At 43.8% G+C, this 17,510-nt stretch overlaps 1 protein-coding gene across 13 annotated transcripts in view; it reads right to left on the minus strand.

Moving 5' to 3' along the window:
- ADARB1 (adenosine deaminase RNA specific B1) overlaps positions 1-17,510 on the minus strand; it is a 148,088-nt gene that overhangs the window by 46,926 nt on the left and 83,652 nt on the right. For all 13 annotated transcript variants that reach the window (XR_004268558.1, XM_032276723.1, XM_032276725.1 and 10 more), the window contains 2 exons: positions 5,774-5,848; positions 1,125-2,059 (listed from right to left, as the gene is read on the minus strand). Coding sequence is in view for 12 of the 13 variants with exons in the window: in XM_032276716.1 (XP_032132607.1) it covers positions 1,125-2,059; positions 5,774-5,848 (1,010 nt within the window). In the remaining variant the exon portion in view is untranslated. The remainder of the gene's footprint in view (positions 1-1,124; positions 2,060-5,773; positions 5,849-17,510) is intronic.

Consider the following 17,510-nt stretch of genomic DNA (forward strand, 5'->3'; position numbering starts at 1 on the left):
CCTTTAAAGCAGAACTCCTGGGCATCTCAGACTACAACTGCACAGAGATTATTCTAATTATATCCAACAGCAAAAAAGAAACTATAAGATACTTGGATTCTTCCAGGAGAATACAAGCCGCAAATGTAGTATATGTGTTATCTTCAAAGTGAAGAAGACTCTGATACAAAGGAATAAATGAATAAATAGAAGGTCAAAATAATAATTTTTGCGATAGGCCAGAAGAATTTTGGATTTCCAAGAAGAGAAGCAAAACATAATCAGAAAGTTATAGGATTTAGAGATGAGAACTAAAGGCTATTTTCTCCTTTACTTTTTGTCTTTCATGTAAGCCAATCTGAGCCCACCCTGGAACTTCCCCTTCCTTCATCCTGATTTCACTGGGTTGGGGGAGGGAGGAGAAGGCTAAATGGAAGAGTGGCTGCCCACCTCCAGCCAGGCAAATGGGTAAGTCCTCATAGACCTCATGTAGGAAATTCAAAGTAGAGACCCCCAGGCAACTGGCAGGCCTTAGATCAGTTGTTGGAGGCCCCTCCCTCCCTGCCCTCTGATAGGTGCTCACCGCTGTGCTGGCTCATCCTCTGCTTCCCTGGGCTCCTCATCTTAGGAACAGCGAACAGCCAGCAGCCAGTCATGTGGGAACCCAGAGGCTGCCATCCTGACCCAGACTTGGGTGTTCAGCTATTGACTGGCTGGTGTCACTTATCTTGAATGTGAGATTCCTGGATGAGATTTTTGAAGGAAAATACTGCTGAACTGGGGGCAAAGTTTCAAAGACTGGGCTCATCTTCCCTCTCTCCTGCTAAAGGCTTGCTGTGGGATGAGGGCCACAGGAAGGAAGTCATGGATAGTGTTGTAAACACTGCCCTGGTGGACGGGGCCTCGGGTGTCCTGCCTTGCATTGCAACGGACCCAGCATACGCTAGGATACAGACGGCTTCTCAGTGACCATCAAAATCAAGGAAAGGCTGCCTCAGCAGCCAGACTTACCAGAAACTCCTCCTGGTGGGGACAGAGTGATGTCAAGGTGGAAAGTCAATAGTAACTCTGAAAATGAAATGCTGTCTAGAAGCATTACCAAGAGCAATGACCACATGCTTTCAAGCAGCAGCATAGTTCCTCACCTGCGGTAAATGCAACTGAAGACCCTCACTGGGAATAGGCTGGCGAGACGGCGTCTGATCCAAACGCAAGTTAAAAATGGTTGCCAGGGCAGACTGTGCAGCCCGGGCCTTGGCAAGCTTCTTGTTTCTCCCCGAGCCTTCAAAGAACTGACCATCCACGACCACAGACATGACGAAGCTCTTGGCATGGCTCTCTCCACTCTCGGAGAGGAAGTCATACTTGAGCCCTGGACGAAGTTCATTCAAGATCATCACGGGATTCTTCCCACTTGGGGGTGGGAACGGTGGTGGGACAGGAAGAGGAGGCTGGGCGAGGCTGGCAGGCACAGGGGAGGCTGACAAGCTGAGGTCCCCGCTGGAACTGAAGGAGTCATCCCCGTTGGAGCCCACATAAAAGGGAGGCTCCACCTTGTCAGGAGTTTCAAAACCATTGAAGAGCGTGTCAGGGAAGTCGGCCTGGTCAGATGTAAAGTCCGTGTTGACAGACAGGGTCCTCCCCATGGCCAGGTGGGCCTCAGAGGCATTAGGAAATTGAACGAAAGACCTCAAAGCCTTCTCAGCAGCATGGAGTTTTGCCTTTTTCTTTGTGGGACCAGAGCCCTCAAAAACCTGGCCATTCACTTCCACAGACATGACAAACAAAGGCGCGTGCACGGGCCCCGTCTGGGACAGGAGCATGTATTGCAAGCCAGGCTTGATCTCATTCAGCTGCATCAGGGCGTTCTTGGGCAGGACGGGCCCTGGTGTTTTCCTCCTTCTCTTCAGGCGGTATTTGGAGTGGCCATTGCTGCCCTCCTCCAGGGGCCGCTTTCTGCTGGGGCCACCACCACCCCCATTGGAGAGCTGAGAGCCCTCGCCAGTCCCAGGCACGCCACCATCTTTGGGGGACACGTTGTCCAGATTGCGGTTTTCCTTAACATCAGTGCTGCTGGAACCTGCGGTGCCCAGAAAGAGTAACTTACAACGCCTTCGTTGCAGGATCTTGTAAATGCAAAATTTATAGATTCCTTTAGCTCTCTTTGTAACTGGTTAAGTGATGTGTGCTTATAAATTTTATTCCTGGATATATTCATGAAGAGTTATACATTTAGCTAAAGAACTACTGGCCTCAACTAAACAAGTAATTTGACACTTTGCCATTTCTATTTAGTGTCACCAACTGCTTTTGCTTTAAAAAGTAAAATCTTCGAATAATTTTTTTTCTGAGAATATACTGAAGTATCTAGAGATACTTTTTCAGTCTTATCAAACTGTGGGATAATAAATTAATCCAGAAAGACCTTACATTAACGAGTCTAATGAAATGACAATTTAATATCAATACATGGATAAATGTATATTTAGTTTAGTAATTTCCTCCTTTTCACTGTTCTTTACCCTCGTGCTAAGGGTTTTAAATTGCAGTGTCTCTCAGAAGCAAAAACTATTTAAAAACATGTATTCACAAGATAATTAATTTTTCAGGTTTGAAATATTCAATCAATATATGCAATTATTTGATTTAGTTTATGAACCAATGTTTAAAAGCTGCTTATGTAATTGGGTAAAGTATTATGGCTATTTAGTTGTTGTGTTTGGAGGATATGGTTTTATTTCTAGTGTCTATTTAAAAATGATAACATTATATATGTGGGCTGATTAAATCTGAATCCTTAATACCATTCCATGAGAGGAAAAGTATACAAACACAAGCTATAAAATTGCAGCTGTATGCAGGCTACAACTTCCTAACTTCATAAATACACCCTCTGTTGATTTTGTCTTTTTTAAAAGAATTATCTGATGAATTTCCAGAATAATTTGTTTATCCTTTTAAAGATATTTTAGATTTCAAATTAATATAATTTTAGAATTCTAAAATTACATGGCAAAATAAACATAATTTTTTTATTTTAAAAAGAAGAATAAAAAGTGTTCATCAAGCTTTTAAAAAGGAGACGAATAAACAATTCCTTTCCATCATGGCTGGGCAGCTGTCACATGGAGCCAGGGGTGAGGGCCACAGTGCCCTGCAAGGTTGCAATGTGAATTAAAGTTAAAGACCCCTACCACTAATTTTCAAAAATCTATAAAAAATCTTTTAAGTAACCAAAATATTGCTAAAATTGTAAACCAATTTACAAGTGCCCCATATGGTGGCTTTAGGGCCTATTTCTACTACACGTATAAACGTAGATTCTCAATATGTTAAGCAAACTGAAAAAGTTGTGAAAATGTTCATCAGCTTCATCCATGGGAAGGTTTAAAGGGACCAAGTCCTAGCCCTTGGCTGCCAGTCTTTGCAGTTAAACATCTCTAATTCCAGGGCTGTCATCATTCAGCCAAGACAGTAGAGCATAAAAACCTGGTTTAGACAAAACCCATGGGAAAACTGATGCCACTCTGTGGCAGAGACTAAGAGATTTAAAACTTCCTCTACAGATATAATTTCTCCAAAATGATCCTCACACACACACACACCACTTCTCCCAGTTGACAAAGCTGATGGAATGGACATTAAATTTTCATTTATAACATCCTCCAGCAAAAGCTCGATAGGTTACTCCTTTCGGTGCTCAAAGGGAACAAAAGGTTCAAAAAAAAGTAGAGTCAAGATGGAATTCAGAGATTAATAAACTGAGCAAGAACATGACATACTAGATTACTGCTTACATTTTGACTTTGTTGCTAAACAATTATCAATATCAAAAATCAAATCATTATAAATGTATTTGGACATGCATTTAATCAAATATAACCTCTGAAATAACCAAATGCTTTCCTTTCAGAAATAAAAATTACTATTGGACTGACAATCTTGAGAAGAATATACTTTTGGTTAACACAGATCACATACATTCTAAATTGTTATTCACTTCAGGACTATACTGAAATTACTCTCATTGTCAGTGGAAATGCTACTATAATAAAGGAAAACACTAAAACTACAGAAAGATGCCCACATTCACAACTCTTCTTAAACCGATGCCTTCTCGTTCGGTCTCATGCTACTGCATTTCATAGATGTGAATACTGATCATAATAGGGCTTTGCCTTCAAAATGACAAAAAATGCAGGACCACCATTTCCAAGTTTTAGCACTAGACCATGAGTTTCCAGAAAAATTATTTGGGAGGTTTCTTCATCATGTTAAGTTATCACAGAGTCAGTTTGGGGATAGTTCTAGAAGCTACACAATCAAGAAGCCTCTATCTATGTGAGGTGGCTGCAGTTGTGGGCTACAGGCCACAGTTCTGACACAGAGATTCCGGGGACCCCGGCACACACTCCTTCGCTGGGCTACTGTGCGGTCCAAGCACAGGCCACATTTTCTCAAATGAGGAGTATGGGCAAAACCTCTCTCTTAAAAGTTGCGGCAAAATTGGAAATAGTGAGTTGAGTTGCCCAGTAAAAACATAAAGCTGGCTTTTTAAAAGATCTGAAGAGCAGGATCAATGAGAAAGAAAACCTGAAAAACAATCACCAGCAGCCCCGGGCTGTGCACACATCAGCAGAAGTGAGGTGAGCACATGGGTCCCATGGTTCCCGGGCAGCGCTGCAGGAGGTGGTCTCACCCTCACACCCCAGACGGCTGACTTCAGGCAAAGCCAACACTTAGTGTACTGTCCGCAGAGCAGAGGCCCAGCCCCCTCCACAGCACCCACAGCACACCCACAGGGCGGCAATACCACGCAGAAACACTTCACTGGGTCATGGTTTGGGTTCTACGCGGTACACAAGAGCAATTCCAAGACCCCAGATCATCTGTTTTGTGTGAAGTCAAAGGGAAAGGTGCTGAGCTAAGTTCTAATGCTCAATAATCCCTCTCAGTGACATGTCACTCATCATTTAGAGCTGCACGTTATTCCTTGAGACAAGAAGGTAAATATGGATATTTATATTAGTTACAGCAATGATGCCTTTGTTGTAATTTCTCTGCTAAACTCACCCAACTTCTGTGGAAGCATTTAAACCTGTTTTCTGGGACTGAAGATGAACTAGAAGAGACAAGTACCTTCACCGAGCTTTTTATAGAAGAAAACACAGAGAGGAAATGCTGATATACCCCAGAGACTTTCCCCTCAGCCCCCCCCCAACCCCCCAGCCCCAGAGAGAACAGCATGGAAGGAGGAGGCCCACACCAGTCCCAGTTCTCATTAGCACCTTTGGGAACTTTAGATCAACAGACACAAGTGAACCCCCTTCCCTCAAAATGCAAGGAGAACCCACTGGATTTGAAGGGAAATATTTCTGTACTGTTATTGCAGAGGACTAGGTACTTAAATCAACCTCAGACATTTATCTTCAATTTGCATGTGTGAAGATTCAGAGCATTATTCTGAGAGGCGCGCCATGACATGACTCCACATGAAACGGTGGGGCTTCATGAGATGTACCCAGAAGTCTATTCCAGGGGGAACAGTGATGCCCCATGATGATAACAAGGAAGGAAAAACCCAGACATACAGCTGCAGGGAAGATGTCTGCAGCAAATACGGACACCTACTGCAGAGAACATACCAAAATTTAAAAACATGCCACTGTCAGAAGAGCAGAATATGGGAATAAGCACATTCTCCACATTGGTCTCACGAAATAAATTTACAAAAATACCAAAATGTTAACATAAAATTAGCTATCTGATACTATGTGATAGGCCTAGATCTTACTCATGTTTTCTTCATCTTCTATATCCATGGCAAAATACTTTTGAGGGTTTCTTGACTGGCGGAGACTGTTTCTGTCTGAAAGACAGTAAGAATATAACATTTAGTGCACCTATGATATGAGTAATATGAAGTCTACTCTAAGGAAATAATTACGACATCATTACAAATTAAAGGAAGAAATCATAAAATAAGAACTAGGTCTTGTTAGAGAAGTCAGATCTGCCATCTGGTACAAAACACTCCTCCTTGGCAGCTTCCAGTACAGCAAAGGACTTCTGGCGTGGATTCTCCCACATGGAAGGACGACAAGGGTAGGACCTGGTCCCAGCAAGGGAGGTTTAGGGCCAGTGCCCAGAGACCTCGCACCACTCTGAGGAGGGTAGTTTGATTCCGGGCAATGGAGGGCCATGAAGAGAGCTGAACTAGGGACAAAGGCACTGATGCCTGCACCCTGGAAAGACGTTTGATGCAGGAGGAATAAGGACACAACACACCACAACAGATGACAACAGGCCTCAGAAGGGCGGTCACATATTTGTCATCTACCTTTAGTCTGGGTAGACTTTTGGCTTCCAGCTGTAAACTAAAGCCACACAGCAGAACCAGCACTCACAGCTTCTCACTTAGCTACTTTTCTCTCACCTTGAATAGCTCCTCATGCAGACAAAATTCAAGTGCATATCACTCTTAAAATTCAATCTAATTTCCTAGCTACATGTAAGTACTATTTTTGTTGGCAGGAGAAACCACAGGAAATCCTCAAAGAACAAGTATCACAATTTCTAGTTATTAATAAATTTAAGAGTTTCCTCTTTTTAAATATTTTAGGTAGACTTTGTAAGACTGTATTAATACATGATCTATAACAAAGAATATCATCAAATTGCAATCGAGGAAAAAGAAGATTTGCAAATATTATAACCACATGTTACTTTGTATACAAATAAAACATATTACAAATCACCAAAAGGCAAATTCATTTCTCTCAGAATGACTAAAATGTACTAAAACACGCATGTATCTTATATATCTATATCAAATATTATATATCTAAAACTATATATTACATATACAGTTTTTTATGAAATCATTTGTCAACAACTTTCAAGCTCACTATATTTCAGGCAAATTTGTTTCTAAAAGTTAAATGAGTTTATTTTTAGAATCCTTTAATCAAGAAAGTTTCCCAGATAGTTTAAAAAGTATTACTATTTTACAGTCATTAATTATTTCAAAATATATTTTCTGAGAATCTATTACGTGCAAAGCACTTGTGCCAGATACAAGAACCTAAATCAGATTCTGAAATTTAAACGTAAATATTGCCTGAATAGCTGATTACATTAAGAAATTACAATGAATTATTTTAGGTGTAGAAATGGTAGTTCTCTTTTAGTGACATATACACATACATTCACTTTACAAATGAAAGGACACTATCTAGGATTTACTTCAAAAGAATTCAGTGTGGTGAGAAACAGATGAGGTGTAGATGAAACCAACCAATGAGCCCTGGCTGGTAATTACTGATGGTGGTGATGGGCATGCAGCGTTCATGACACAATTCTGTATTTGTAAATGTTCTTAATATTTCCATTATGGAAGGACGGCTACAAAGTGACTGGGTTGAGGTCTAGGATGGGAGGTAAGATGTAGGCACAGAGGGCAAGACTCCTGCAGGCAGGGCAGAAGCCCTCAGTGGTACTCCCAGGAGCCTCCTGGCTGGAGGGATCAGGCCAGAAAAATGGGGACATGCTCACTAAACTGAGCTTTGGATCAGAGGTCTGGCCGGGCATACCATGAAGACGGGAAAACAGACAGAGTGGGTGAGGACACTGAGATTATACAGGCAAAGCGACCGCAAGGTGCTTCTGAAAACCCAAACTATAAACTGGAGAAACAACAAATAAGCCTGTCCAAATAGCTCTGTTCTTATTGGCTCAAACTGGTTTTAAATAGGCAAAGGAACTTCCTCAGTGGGAAGATGGAGTCCTTCTCTTTCTTCCTCCCGTTAAATACATCTAAAAACCTTGGATATTACACATAAAACACACATAAAAAGACTGAGAAATGTACTGAAAGCTGACAAGCCAGGGGGGCCTCTGGACCTGAGAAGCAACCCTGCATTTTACTTTTGGCTCATTTTCCCAAAATAGAGCTGAAAAAGCCAGAATCCAGAAACATCAGTAGGCACAGGGAAAAACAAAACACAAAAAAGCCTCAATGAAAGCAGCTCTCTCTGGCCAAAGGACCAGGAAAGAGGTAGCCCAGCAAGACAAAACTTTTTAGACAAGAATTGCTTTATTCCAGCCAAACACAAGAGAAAAAACCTTGACCATGCCCCACCCATGCCAGGCTGTAAGGATGACCCCAGAGTCCCCTTGTTGGGGTGGTGTCAGACAAGGCTGAGTGGTGAGCCACAATTTTCATTCCCACCAGGCACTAACAACCGCTTCCCTTCCCACATCACAATCCAGAGTCATGGAAGACTGTGTGGGAACCTGGACTTCCATCACACCTGGTGGAAATAAGGCTACCCCGTGCTGCCAGTGCAGGCTCCAAATGGAGCAGTAATGAGGCCCTCTCACAACAGAGAGGTATCTGGGGGCCCCAGTGGGGAACTTGAACTTAGCCCCCATCCAGCAGTAATGAGACGGCATCCCCGCTTCCTCTGACACAGCGGTGTATGAGAAAGTCAGCTAAAATGGAAGGTTTGAGTAAGACTTAGAGTCTCAGAATATCACATGAACAGGTTCCAATAAAAAACCACTTGTCACACAGAGAAACAGAAGATAACAAACTAAATGAAAGCAAACAATCAACAGATGCCAACTCGGAGATGACACAGATGGTAGAATTGTCGTAGAAAGACTTTCAGGTAGCCACCACAGAAAAAGACCAAAATGGGAGTCATCAGCCTAGCTGATCTCAGCATTTACTATAAATCTCCAGTCATCAGGACAGGACAGTGTTGGAAAGAGGCAGACAAGCAGATCACAAGCGGACAGAACAGAGAGCCGCTCATAGACCAGTACAAATATGGCCAACTGGTTTTTGGCAAAGGTATAAAAGCAATTCAGTGAAGGAGGAACAGCCTTATTGGAGCAATTAGAGATCAAAAACAGTGAACCTCAATCCAGGTCTCCTACCTTATTCAAAATTTAACTCAAAATAGACTATAGCCTTAAATGCAAAACATAAAAGTATGAAACTTTTAGAAAGTCAAAGGAGAAAATCCTCAGGATCTAGGGCTAGGCAAAGAGATCTTAGACTTAATACCAAAAGCACAATCCACAAAATAAACAACTGATACACTGGAAATTAAAAACTTTTGCTCTGCAAACATCCCTGTTAAAAAGATGAAAAACAAGCTACAGACTGGGAGAAAATATTTGAAAAATATATATCCAAAAAATAGAATATATAAGAAATTCTCAAAACTAAACAGTAAAATAAACGATCCAATTAGAAAATGGGCAAAAGACATGAAGAGGATCTATGAATGGAAAATAAACACATAAAAAGATGCTCAGGATCACAAGTCACTAGGGAAATGCAGCTGGAAATTACAGGGAGGTAACTCTGCTGCACGCCGAGACGGGCTATAGAACACTGTGTTGCTTTAAAAATAGTGACAGCCCCAAGTGAAGATGAGGCTGTGGAGAAAGGGGATCTCTTATAGACTGCTGGCAGAAATGTAAAATGGGATAGCTACTCTGGAAAGTAGTTTGGCAGGTTCTTAAAAATAAAACATGCAACTACCACATGACTCAGCAACTGGAATCCTGGGCATTTATGCCAGAGAAATGAAGGCTTACGTTCATAGAAGCATTATTTCTTACAACTACATGTGACTCTATATTATCTCAAAATAAAAAGTTTATTTATTTATTTGTTTATTTGAGAGTCTCACTCTGTCACCCAGGCTGGAGTACAGTGACGCTATCTCGGCTCACTGCCATCGCCACCTCCCAGGTTCAAGCTGCCTGTCTTAGCCTCCCAACCAGCTGGGATTACAGGCACACACCATCATGTCCAGGTGATTTTTGTATTTTTAGTAGAGATGGCATTTCATCATGTTGATCAGGCTGGTCTCGAACTCCTGACCTCAGGTGATCCACCCGCCTTGGCTTCCCAAAGTGCTGAGATTACAGGTGTGAGTCACCACAACCAGCCTTCAAAATAAAAAGCTTATTAATAATAGGCAGAGACACACAAAAGGCTAAATTCTTATATATAATGAATCAATAATTGGTTTGCTTGGAAAGGCTGACTTCTCTCAGATATCTAGGACCAGGAAAAACAAACTTTACAACAACAATAAAAGTGCTGAGGCAAAGGAGTGAGCCCAGCTCATGTAGTTCACCTAATTCATACAGTTCACCTTGTTTTCCTGCCCTTACATATTAAAATTCTTTTAAAAGGACATGGAAAATGTCTCACAGTAGAAAATCATCATGCTGAGTGTGGTGGCAGGTGAGTACCTGCAGGTACCTCCCACATTAAGAATGGGAGCTGGAAATCTCTTGCAGAGCAGAAGCCAACGTTTTCAGCTTTGACAAATGCCAGCTCTTCTACCAAAGGTTATCAAACAAAGCAACATAGTGCATGCAAGCACTTTAGCACATTTCACACAGCTATTTTTTTTCTTCCCTTTTTAAAAGAACCTCTATTACCTGAACTACAAACAAATAGGAATTAAAACCCTATCAAACATTCCCTATGGAACAAAATTCCAAGAATGGCCAATTTAAAAAAGCTTTATTTGATAGCAATATTCAAAACCACCTCTTCATTTCTCAGGATGCCTCCTAATGCAGTAAGAAGTAAAACAGAGCTGGGAGGTGGTCAGTGTGGAAGGACATTGAACTTGACCGCAGAAGACCTGAGACTTCAGTTTCACTTGGTTCCAGGTACAAATCCAACTTTTTTTTTTTTTTTCTTGAGACAGAGTTCCCCTCTTATTGTCTAGGCTGGAGTGCAATGGCACGACCTCAGCTCACCGCAACCTCTGCCTCCTGGGTTCAAGCGAGTCTCCTGCCTCAGCATCCTGAGTAGCTGGGATTACAGGCATGTGCCACTATGCCTGGCTAATTCTGTATTTTTAGTAGAGATGGGATTTCCTCATGTTGATCAGGCTGGTCTCAAACTCTCGACCTCAGGTGATCCGGCCTCCTCGGCCTCCCTGTGCTGGGATTACAGGTGTGAGCCACCGTGCTGGGTCCTAACTTTTTTTTTTTTTTTTTTAAATGGAACTAGACAACCTGATTCTAATGTTTACATGAAAAGAATAAACAGGCTCAAATACTCAGGAGAACTCTGAACCAAAGGAACAGTCGGTGGCTTAGTCCTCCTACTAGAAATGAAGAGCCTCAGTGCCTAAGGCAACACAGCTTGGCTCACGGGCAAAGAGGATCAATGTGATGGAAGAAAAACCCAGAGTCAGACACAACACATCCAGACATAGAATATTTGGCAAAGGTGGCATCTTAAATCAGGTACATATGAGCGAGCTTTTTAATAAACAGGACCAGACACTGGGTTACGACATAGAAGATCAAGCTGGAGCAAACAAGGCTGTTCCTTCACGGTGTCCTTATCATTTCTCCATGAATTCACTTCTGATTTCAGCTAACATGATCAAATTGGCAATGTTATATGTTTTATACTGGGGGTAGGTAAATGGTTGTTATATTATTCTTTATATCGTTTTATAGATACTTACATTGCAACCAGAAGTATAAACAACATATATATATATACACATATATATATACAATTTTCTTATCAACTTTGGACAATGAGCATATCTACCCTTTTTCTCCCCTTCCCTTAATGAAAAAATATATCTCAGAATAAAATATAAAAAACATGACTTATTTACATCAGAACTTGAATAGTCTCAATTGTGCTGGTAAAAAAATGCCATCTTTAGGAGTCCACTAAAAGTTTATAGATTAAAAACTGTTTAAGACAACTGATGAACTTGATTAAAATTACTAACAAATATTACCGAATTAAATCCATTTTCCCCTCAAAAATGGGTGGCTTTGAGAAAACTTTTACATATTCTTTATGATTGCCATGGGTTCCATATTTAATAGCTTTGAACTCAAACTAAAAAAAAGAGAAATGTTATTAAAGTGGAGATTATTCATGTTGATTCTTTACTATAAATCAAGCAGCATTCCCAAGGCTAGATTAACTTTGTAGCAAAAAAATTAATCATGATTTGCTTATTTAACAAAAGCAAGTGAAGTATAACCCTCTTACATCATTTGAAGGAAAGCAATCTGAAATCCAACAAGCTAATCATGCATATTTAGAGACACACTTCATCTCAATTTATATTTTGCTTTCAGTATTATCTAAGTCAAAAATATCACTAAAGTGTTCCAAAATATTCAATTGATAATATTTTCAGTGAAATGTTTTACCTTCTAGGAAATCCTCACTGCAATCTGCTGCTAAGTGAATTTTTTATTTTTTATTTATTTATTTTTCCTTAATGTCACTAATATGTCAATGCTAAGTGAATCTTTATAGAGAGTTTGCACACACTGAACGAGATACAGATCTTGTACACAGAGCAAGTAAGATTTGTGCTTAACTTTCAGCAAATGCATTTTTTCTGGTGCAGTGCAAAAGGAGATAATTAAAATAGGCATAACAATGTACAATAATCACATTAAGCGGGAAATATTGATGAGAATAGGAAGCTACTGAAACAGAAGAGGAAATTGTATCAAGGACACATGACAGAAAGAAACATGTAGAGGTATCAGTCAGGGCACCTTGCACAGGTTGCTAACACCTCAGTTATTTAGTCAGCAACTTCACCAAACTGTGGGTCTAGCTCTTCCTTCATTAAAGGAAATGCATCATGGGAGAACCACATGCCAACAGCACAGACAGCAGTAGGCTGGCCCAGAAGGAGCAGCTTTAGGGTGACTAAGCAGGGGTGGGCCTGGTGAGGACTGGGCGCTCCAGGGGGCCTCGAGTGAGGCGTTTTCAGTTTTGACAAATGCCAATTCTTTATTCACCTAGCCACCCCAGGCAGCAGGTGTACCAATGCACATGTATGTAAGTCTTGTCACCTCACTGCACCCATCTGTCCCTGCACTGCATGCAGCAGGTGCTCAGGCCAGACACCTGGAGTCCACCTGGTTCTCACTCTCCTCTTACCTCACACCTCATGTCACCAGCTCTTCTTCTACAGTTGGGCGAAACACAACAGCCTGTCTGCCTCTGCCCTGCTGTTACCACTCAGCTTGTGCAGGAGCCTCTCTGCCTTCTCTTGACCCTGACAGCCCCTCTTCCTTGCAGCAGCCAGGGCTGTCTTTATAAATAAAAAATGTCCTCTTAACACATGCCCACGTGCTCAAGGCCTCTGCCCTTCATTGTCAGCCCTTCACCATGCCCCCCAGAGCCTCTCCAACTTCCTGGGGTGCTTCCCTGGTACCTCCTTGCCATGTCCTTGTGCAGGCTTCATCAGACCCCATCTCCTACTGCTCAAGTCCAGCTCACACAGCCCCTACCCACCCCAGTGCTCCCTTCCCTCTCCCTCCACACACAGTGCAATCCACAATTGGTCTCTCTGTTTGTGACCTGCCTCTCCCAGTGGGCTGTGAGGCCTATATGGGTGGGAAGTCTCAGTCACCTTCACTCCTCCACCCAGGGACTCATGCTTGACCCCACAGGCATGCTGTTCCCTGGCAGCCCCCAGCACTTGTGCCAACACAGGGGCACATTTGGGGCTTTTATGGCCTACTTCAGGCCCTGTGGACACATGCCAACAGCAGTTCTCCCAGCATCCAGAGTCTTCACTTGGCTGCTACAGCTGTTTCCTAAAAATACACAATACGATCCTGAGTGCCATAACATCCTGAGACACCTACACATCCTAGATGGCAACTGCAGTGTAGCAGTGGCTCTGCAGCTTTGGTTTTCCTTCCTTTTGGATGCACTTCAAAATAGGGCCATGTGTTGGTCTTCACCAGAGAGAAAAAGCATGAACTTTTTTCATTTATTATTAATTTGTAATTTTTACCGAAAGGCACCAACTGGATGGCAACTGTTCAAATGTACACTAGTTGTCACTGGTTAAGGGATCAACAAAAAAAGCACACAGCCCAAGTTAACTGTGCCAAGCAAACCTGGCTAAGGCAGCATGGGACAGACTAACTCTGAGTCTACAGCAGCAGGGCCAGCAGCCCCAAACCAAACATAGGAAGCATGGGGACAAGTGTGGCAGAGCACAAAGGGCCAGATGTACCCCACGTTTCCCTTCAGTCACCCCACTCACCGCTGCCTGGTACTCAGCATCACCCTGAGCAGGCCCAGGGAATACATGTCCACACGTGTGACTCCCATAGGCCCCAGCAGCCCCCAGGAGGTCGCGTGTGTGCTGCCATAGTGCTGAAACTGCACAAGGCTCCGGCTGTGGATGGAGCTATGGGCACTGCTGGCCTTGACGGCTCAGGGCCAGCTACCCTAGTAGGGGCAATTCCTAGCTCCTTGTGCAGACCTGGTCACCCCTCCCCACTCACTCCCTGCTGGCCTGACCACGCTGCCTTTCCCACCAGGCCCTGAGCTCTACTAGGGCACACTCAAGCCTCATCCTCGGTGTCCACAGCTCTCAGCTGGGTGCTTCCTGTGTGGAAGATGGTGGATGCTCCCAATTGTGGTGTCCTCAACTAACCAATCACATCCAGGGTTTGTTACCTGTGCCTTGTTGTCTTTTGGGACCAAGTGGGCTGTATCCACTTTCTCCAAAACACATCTAAACTTCATTGCATATGAACTGACCTCTAAGTCCTTAAATCAGAAGCATTTGTAAATGAAAGGGCTTTGAATTGGTTACTATTGATGTGAAAGGGATCTGCTTAGTATAATCTCCATTAACAACTGTTTTTCCAGGCAGCTATTACTGTCCTCTTCTAAGGAACAGAAACACCTTGCTGGGTCACTATGGGCGGGAAGCCTCTGACCAGCCTGTGGTCTGCAGAAGGACAGTCAGCAGAGCAGGCAAAGGGGCACTGGGTGAGAGTCCGTGGCTGAGCCTGTTTCTTGCCCTCAAGCTCTCCAAGCCTCGGTCTGAAGTATCTGGTGCTGTGAGTTAAGACATCTTCTTGGTGGTGGTTACGCAGGTGGGGCAAGTCCTGGTGATTCAGCACTAGCACAGCACCTGTATAAAGGAGTGCTCATGAGCATCAGCTACTGTCCCTAAAGCAAGGAGTGGGGCTTTCATGGACAGACCTGCACCCTCCTGCTTCCCCATGTCCCTAGTCAGGTGTGGCTCTTTTTGATAAATCAAAGCCCAGTGTCACAGGATCCTTGGAGTATCATTTTTCTGGACAGAAGCCTCTGTCATCAGTGGCACCTCGCCTGAGTTTTGCTTGGGCCCGGTGGGCTCATTCTGCCCACACAGCCTGGCAGGTTGTGCTTGGATCATGCTTCTGGCCTGAGTCCCATGCCTGCCAAGAAGAGCCAGATGCAGAGCGGCAAGGGGTATGTGAGTGTGTGAGCAAGTGAGCGAGGGGTCCAGCCACTGTGCACAGCCAGGCATGCTGGCTGTGGCAGTGCAGGCAGCTCCAGGCATTGGCATGGGCACTGGCTCCCTGTAAGGCTGCAGCTGGACCAGGCATACCACAAGCAGCTTCCATGTCTGGCACTGGGGAGTACAGTGGTGCAGAAGCTTGGAAACATAGGAAGTGCAGAGCCCCAAAGAGGGTGTCACAACCCTGGCTCAGGGAGCTCCTAAGTCTGGGCTCCCTGAAGGGCTGTAGCTCTTCTCTCCTCTCCTCATTGCCTGCAACGTGGCAAGCAAAGGATGTGTTTCAGCTCTGCCATTCAGCAGGTCCCAAGTTCTTGTCCCATGTCCAGGAAGACTGAGGTGCACAGACAACTGAAGGGTGAGCAATGCAAAGAGGTGCTTCACTGAGCAACAGAACAGTTCAGTGAGACCCGCAGTGGGTAGTGCCTCTCTGTGGGCAGGTTGTCCCATCTTCTGCCCAAGTCTGGCTAAGTCCGGGGGGTTTTTATGGGCTTCAGAGGTGAGAAAGTATGTGGTGATTGTTCCATGGGCAGCCATGGGTGGGCCTGGAAAAAGCACCATACGTTCTCACTCCAGTCTGCAGAACTGGCAGCCTGGTGTCCAGCCACAGGCCCTCTGTGGGCTGAAGGTGAAGTTTCACCAAGGACCCTCCCCTTTCTGCCCAGGAGCCTGTCTGCCTCCTGCCGCCATTATCCTGCCATCCACAGTGCCCATGACACCCAGACTGTTCCTGCTGAGGGGTACCTGCAAGGCCTGTGCTGAGCTGTGCTCAGCCTCCCATTGGCCTCCCTCTCATGCTTATCAGCACCCAAAGCCTGGAAGGGGCCAAGGCAGCAGGGTGCTGGCATGTCAGTGCTGCCCTGAGCGCATACACACTCAGCCAGGTTGTGACAGTGCCTGAGCTTGGCAACAATTTTGCTCTGAAATTGGAGCAGGCACTGGGAGTGGGGAGAGGCCAGGCAGTGGGAGCAGGCACTTCTGAGCCTGAGGGTACGGGGGGCTTCCTGGGCCCCAGTGAGTGCAGAGATGCCTGAGTCTGCAGCTGCCCAGTAGCTGAAGCTGTGCCCGGGATGGCGGGGCTCCTGCCCCTCCAACTTGGAAGAGGGTGGGACTTCCACCTGTTCCTAGCTTCTGCCAGCTCCGTGTAGCACAGAGCCCCAGCCGCTGGAGCTGGAGCTGTGGCAGTAGCAACTCCAGACAGGCTGCAGCTGCCATCACCAGCCTCATTCACACTACAAAAACTTAAATTGACGAAAACACTAGATGGTACTGGTTACAGCAAGAAAATGCGGGCCAATTAATCCTGCCAAGTTATTTGCAGTATAAATCCTACAAAGCTGATCTTTAAAACCCTGGCTGTTATACTCGCGGGAGAATTACAGTAATTCTTACAGAAATATATTTTTAAAGTAATGTTTCGACTTGTTTTCTGTTAACCTTCTGGGTGTACACCTTCTGTGTAAGTTGATTACTTAACAACACAATGACCCTAACAGAAAATGGGATAGTAACACAGAGTTCAACTTATGGAAATGAACAAAAAAGGAGTAGAAACCAAATTCATTATACTCTCTGTAAGGAGAACACTCACCAAAATGAAATAATTAGGTGGTAAATAAAATTCTACCTTGTTTATAAGAAAAATCTATAAAGTTATGAGTTTAAGTCATATCCAGAAAGATTTTTAGTAAGAATTCTAAACACATAAAATCTAGAACATGCTGCTTATGGTTAATTAACAATACTTAACACTGAGATAACTAAACAGAAGTAAGCAACTGCAAGTATTTTAAAAACATAATCATTATGCCAAAGCAGTGTTGGGGGTGACTCTAAGGGAACAAAGCTGAATCAGAGAGCATGGTGAGTGTTACAAATGTGCATGGAACAGGTGAACACACATGTAAAGCAAGACAGTAAGCAAGGAGAAGGCTGAAAGCCATTCCTGTTAATGGGAGTTAAAACAACCAAATAGGAAGAGGCTATGCGAACATCTGTAAGCCCTCCTACTGCGGCGGCTCTTGGCAGGTATCTCCCACCTCCTTTGGTCCAGCTCAATGGGATCTGTAAAAACAAGGGAGGTTAGTTTCTTCAGTTACCTGTACCCTGAGTTCACTGGATAAAAACCATGTGTTTTCCTTCCATCTAAGGGACATTGAGCATGTGCCTTGGACAGAAGGC

The sequence above is a fragment of the Sapajus apella genome, unplaced genomic scaffold, assembly GCF_009761245.1.
Source record: "Sapajus apella isolate SASKATOON/1434 unplaced genomic scaffold, GSC_monkey_1.0 scaffold8, whole genome shotgun sequence".
In the NCBI taxonomy this organism is placed as follows: domain Eukaryota; kingdom Metazoa; phylum Chordata; class Mammalia; order Primates; family Cebidae; genus Sapajus; species Sapajus apella.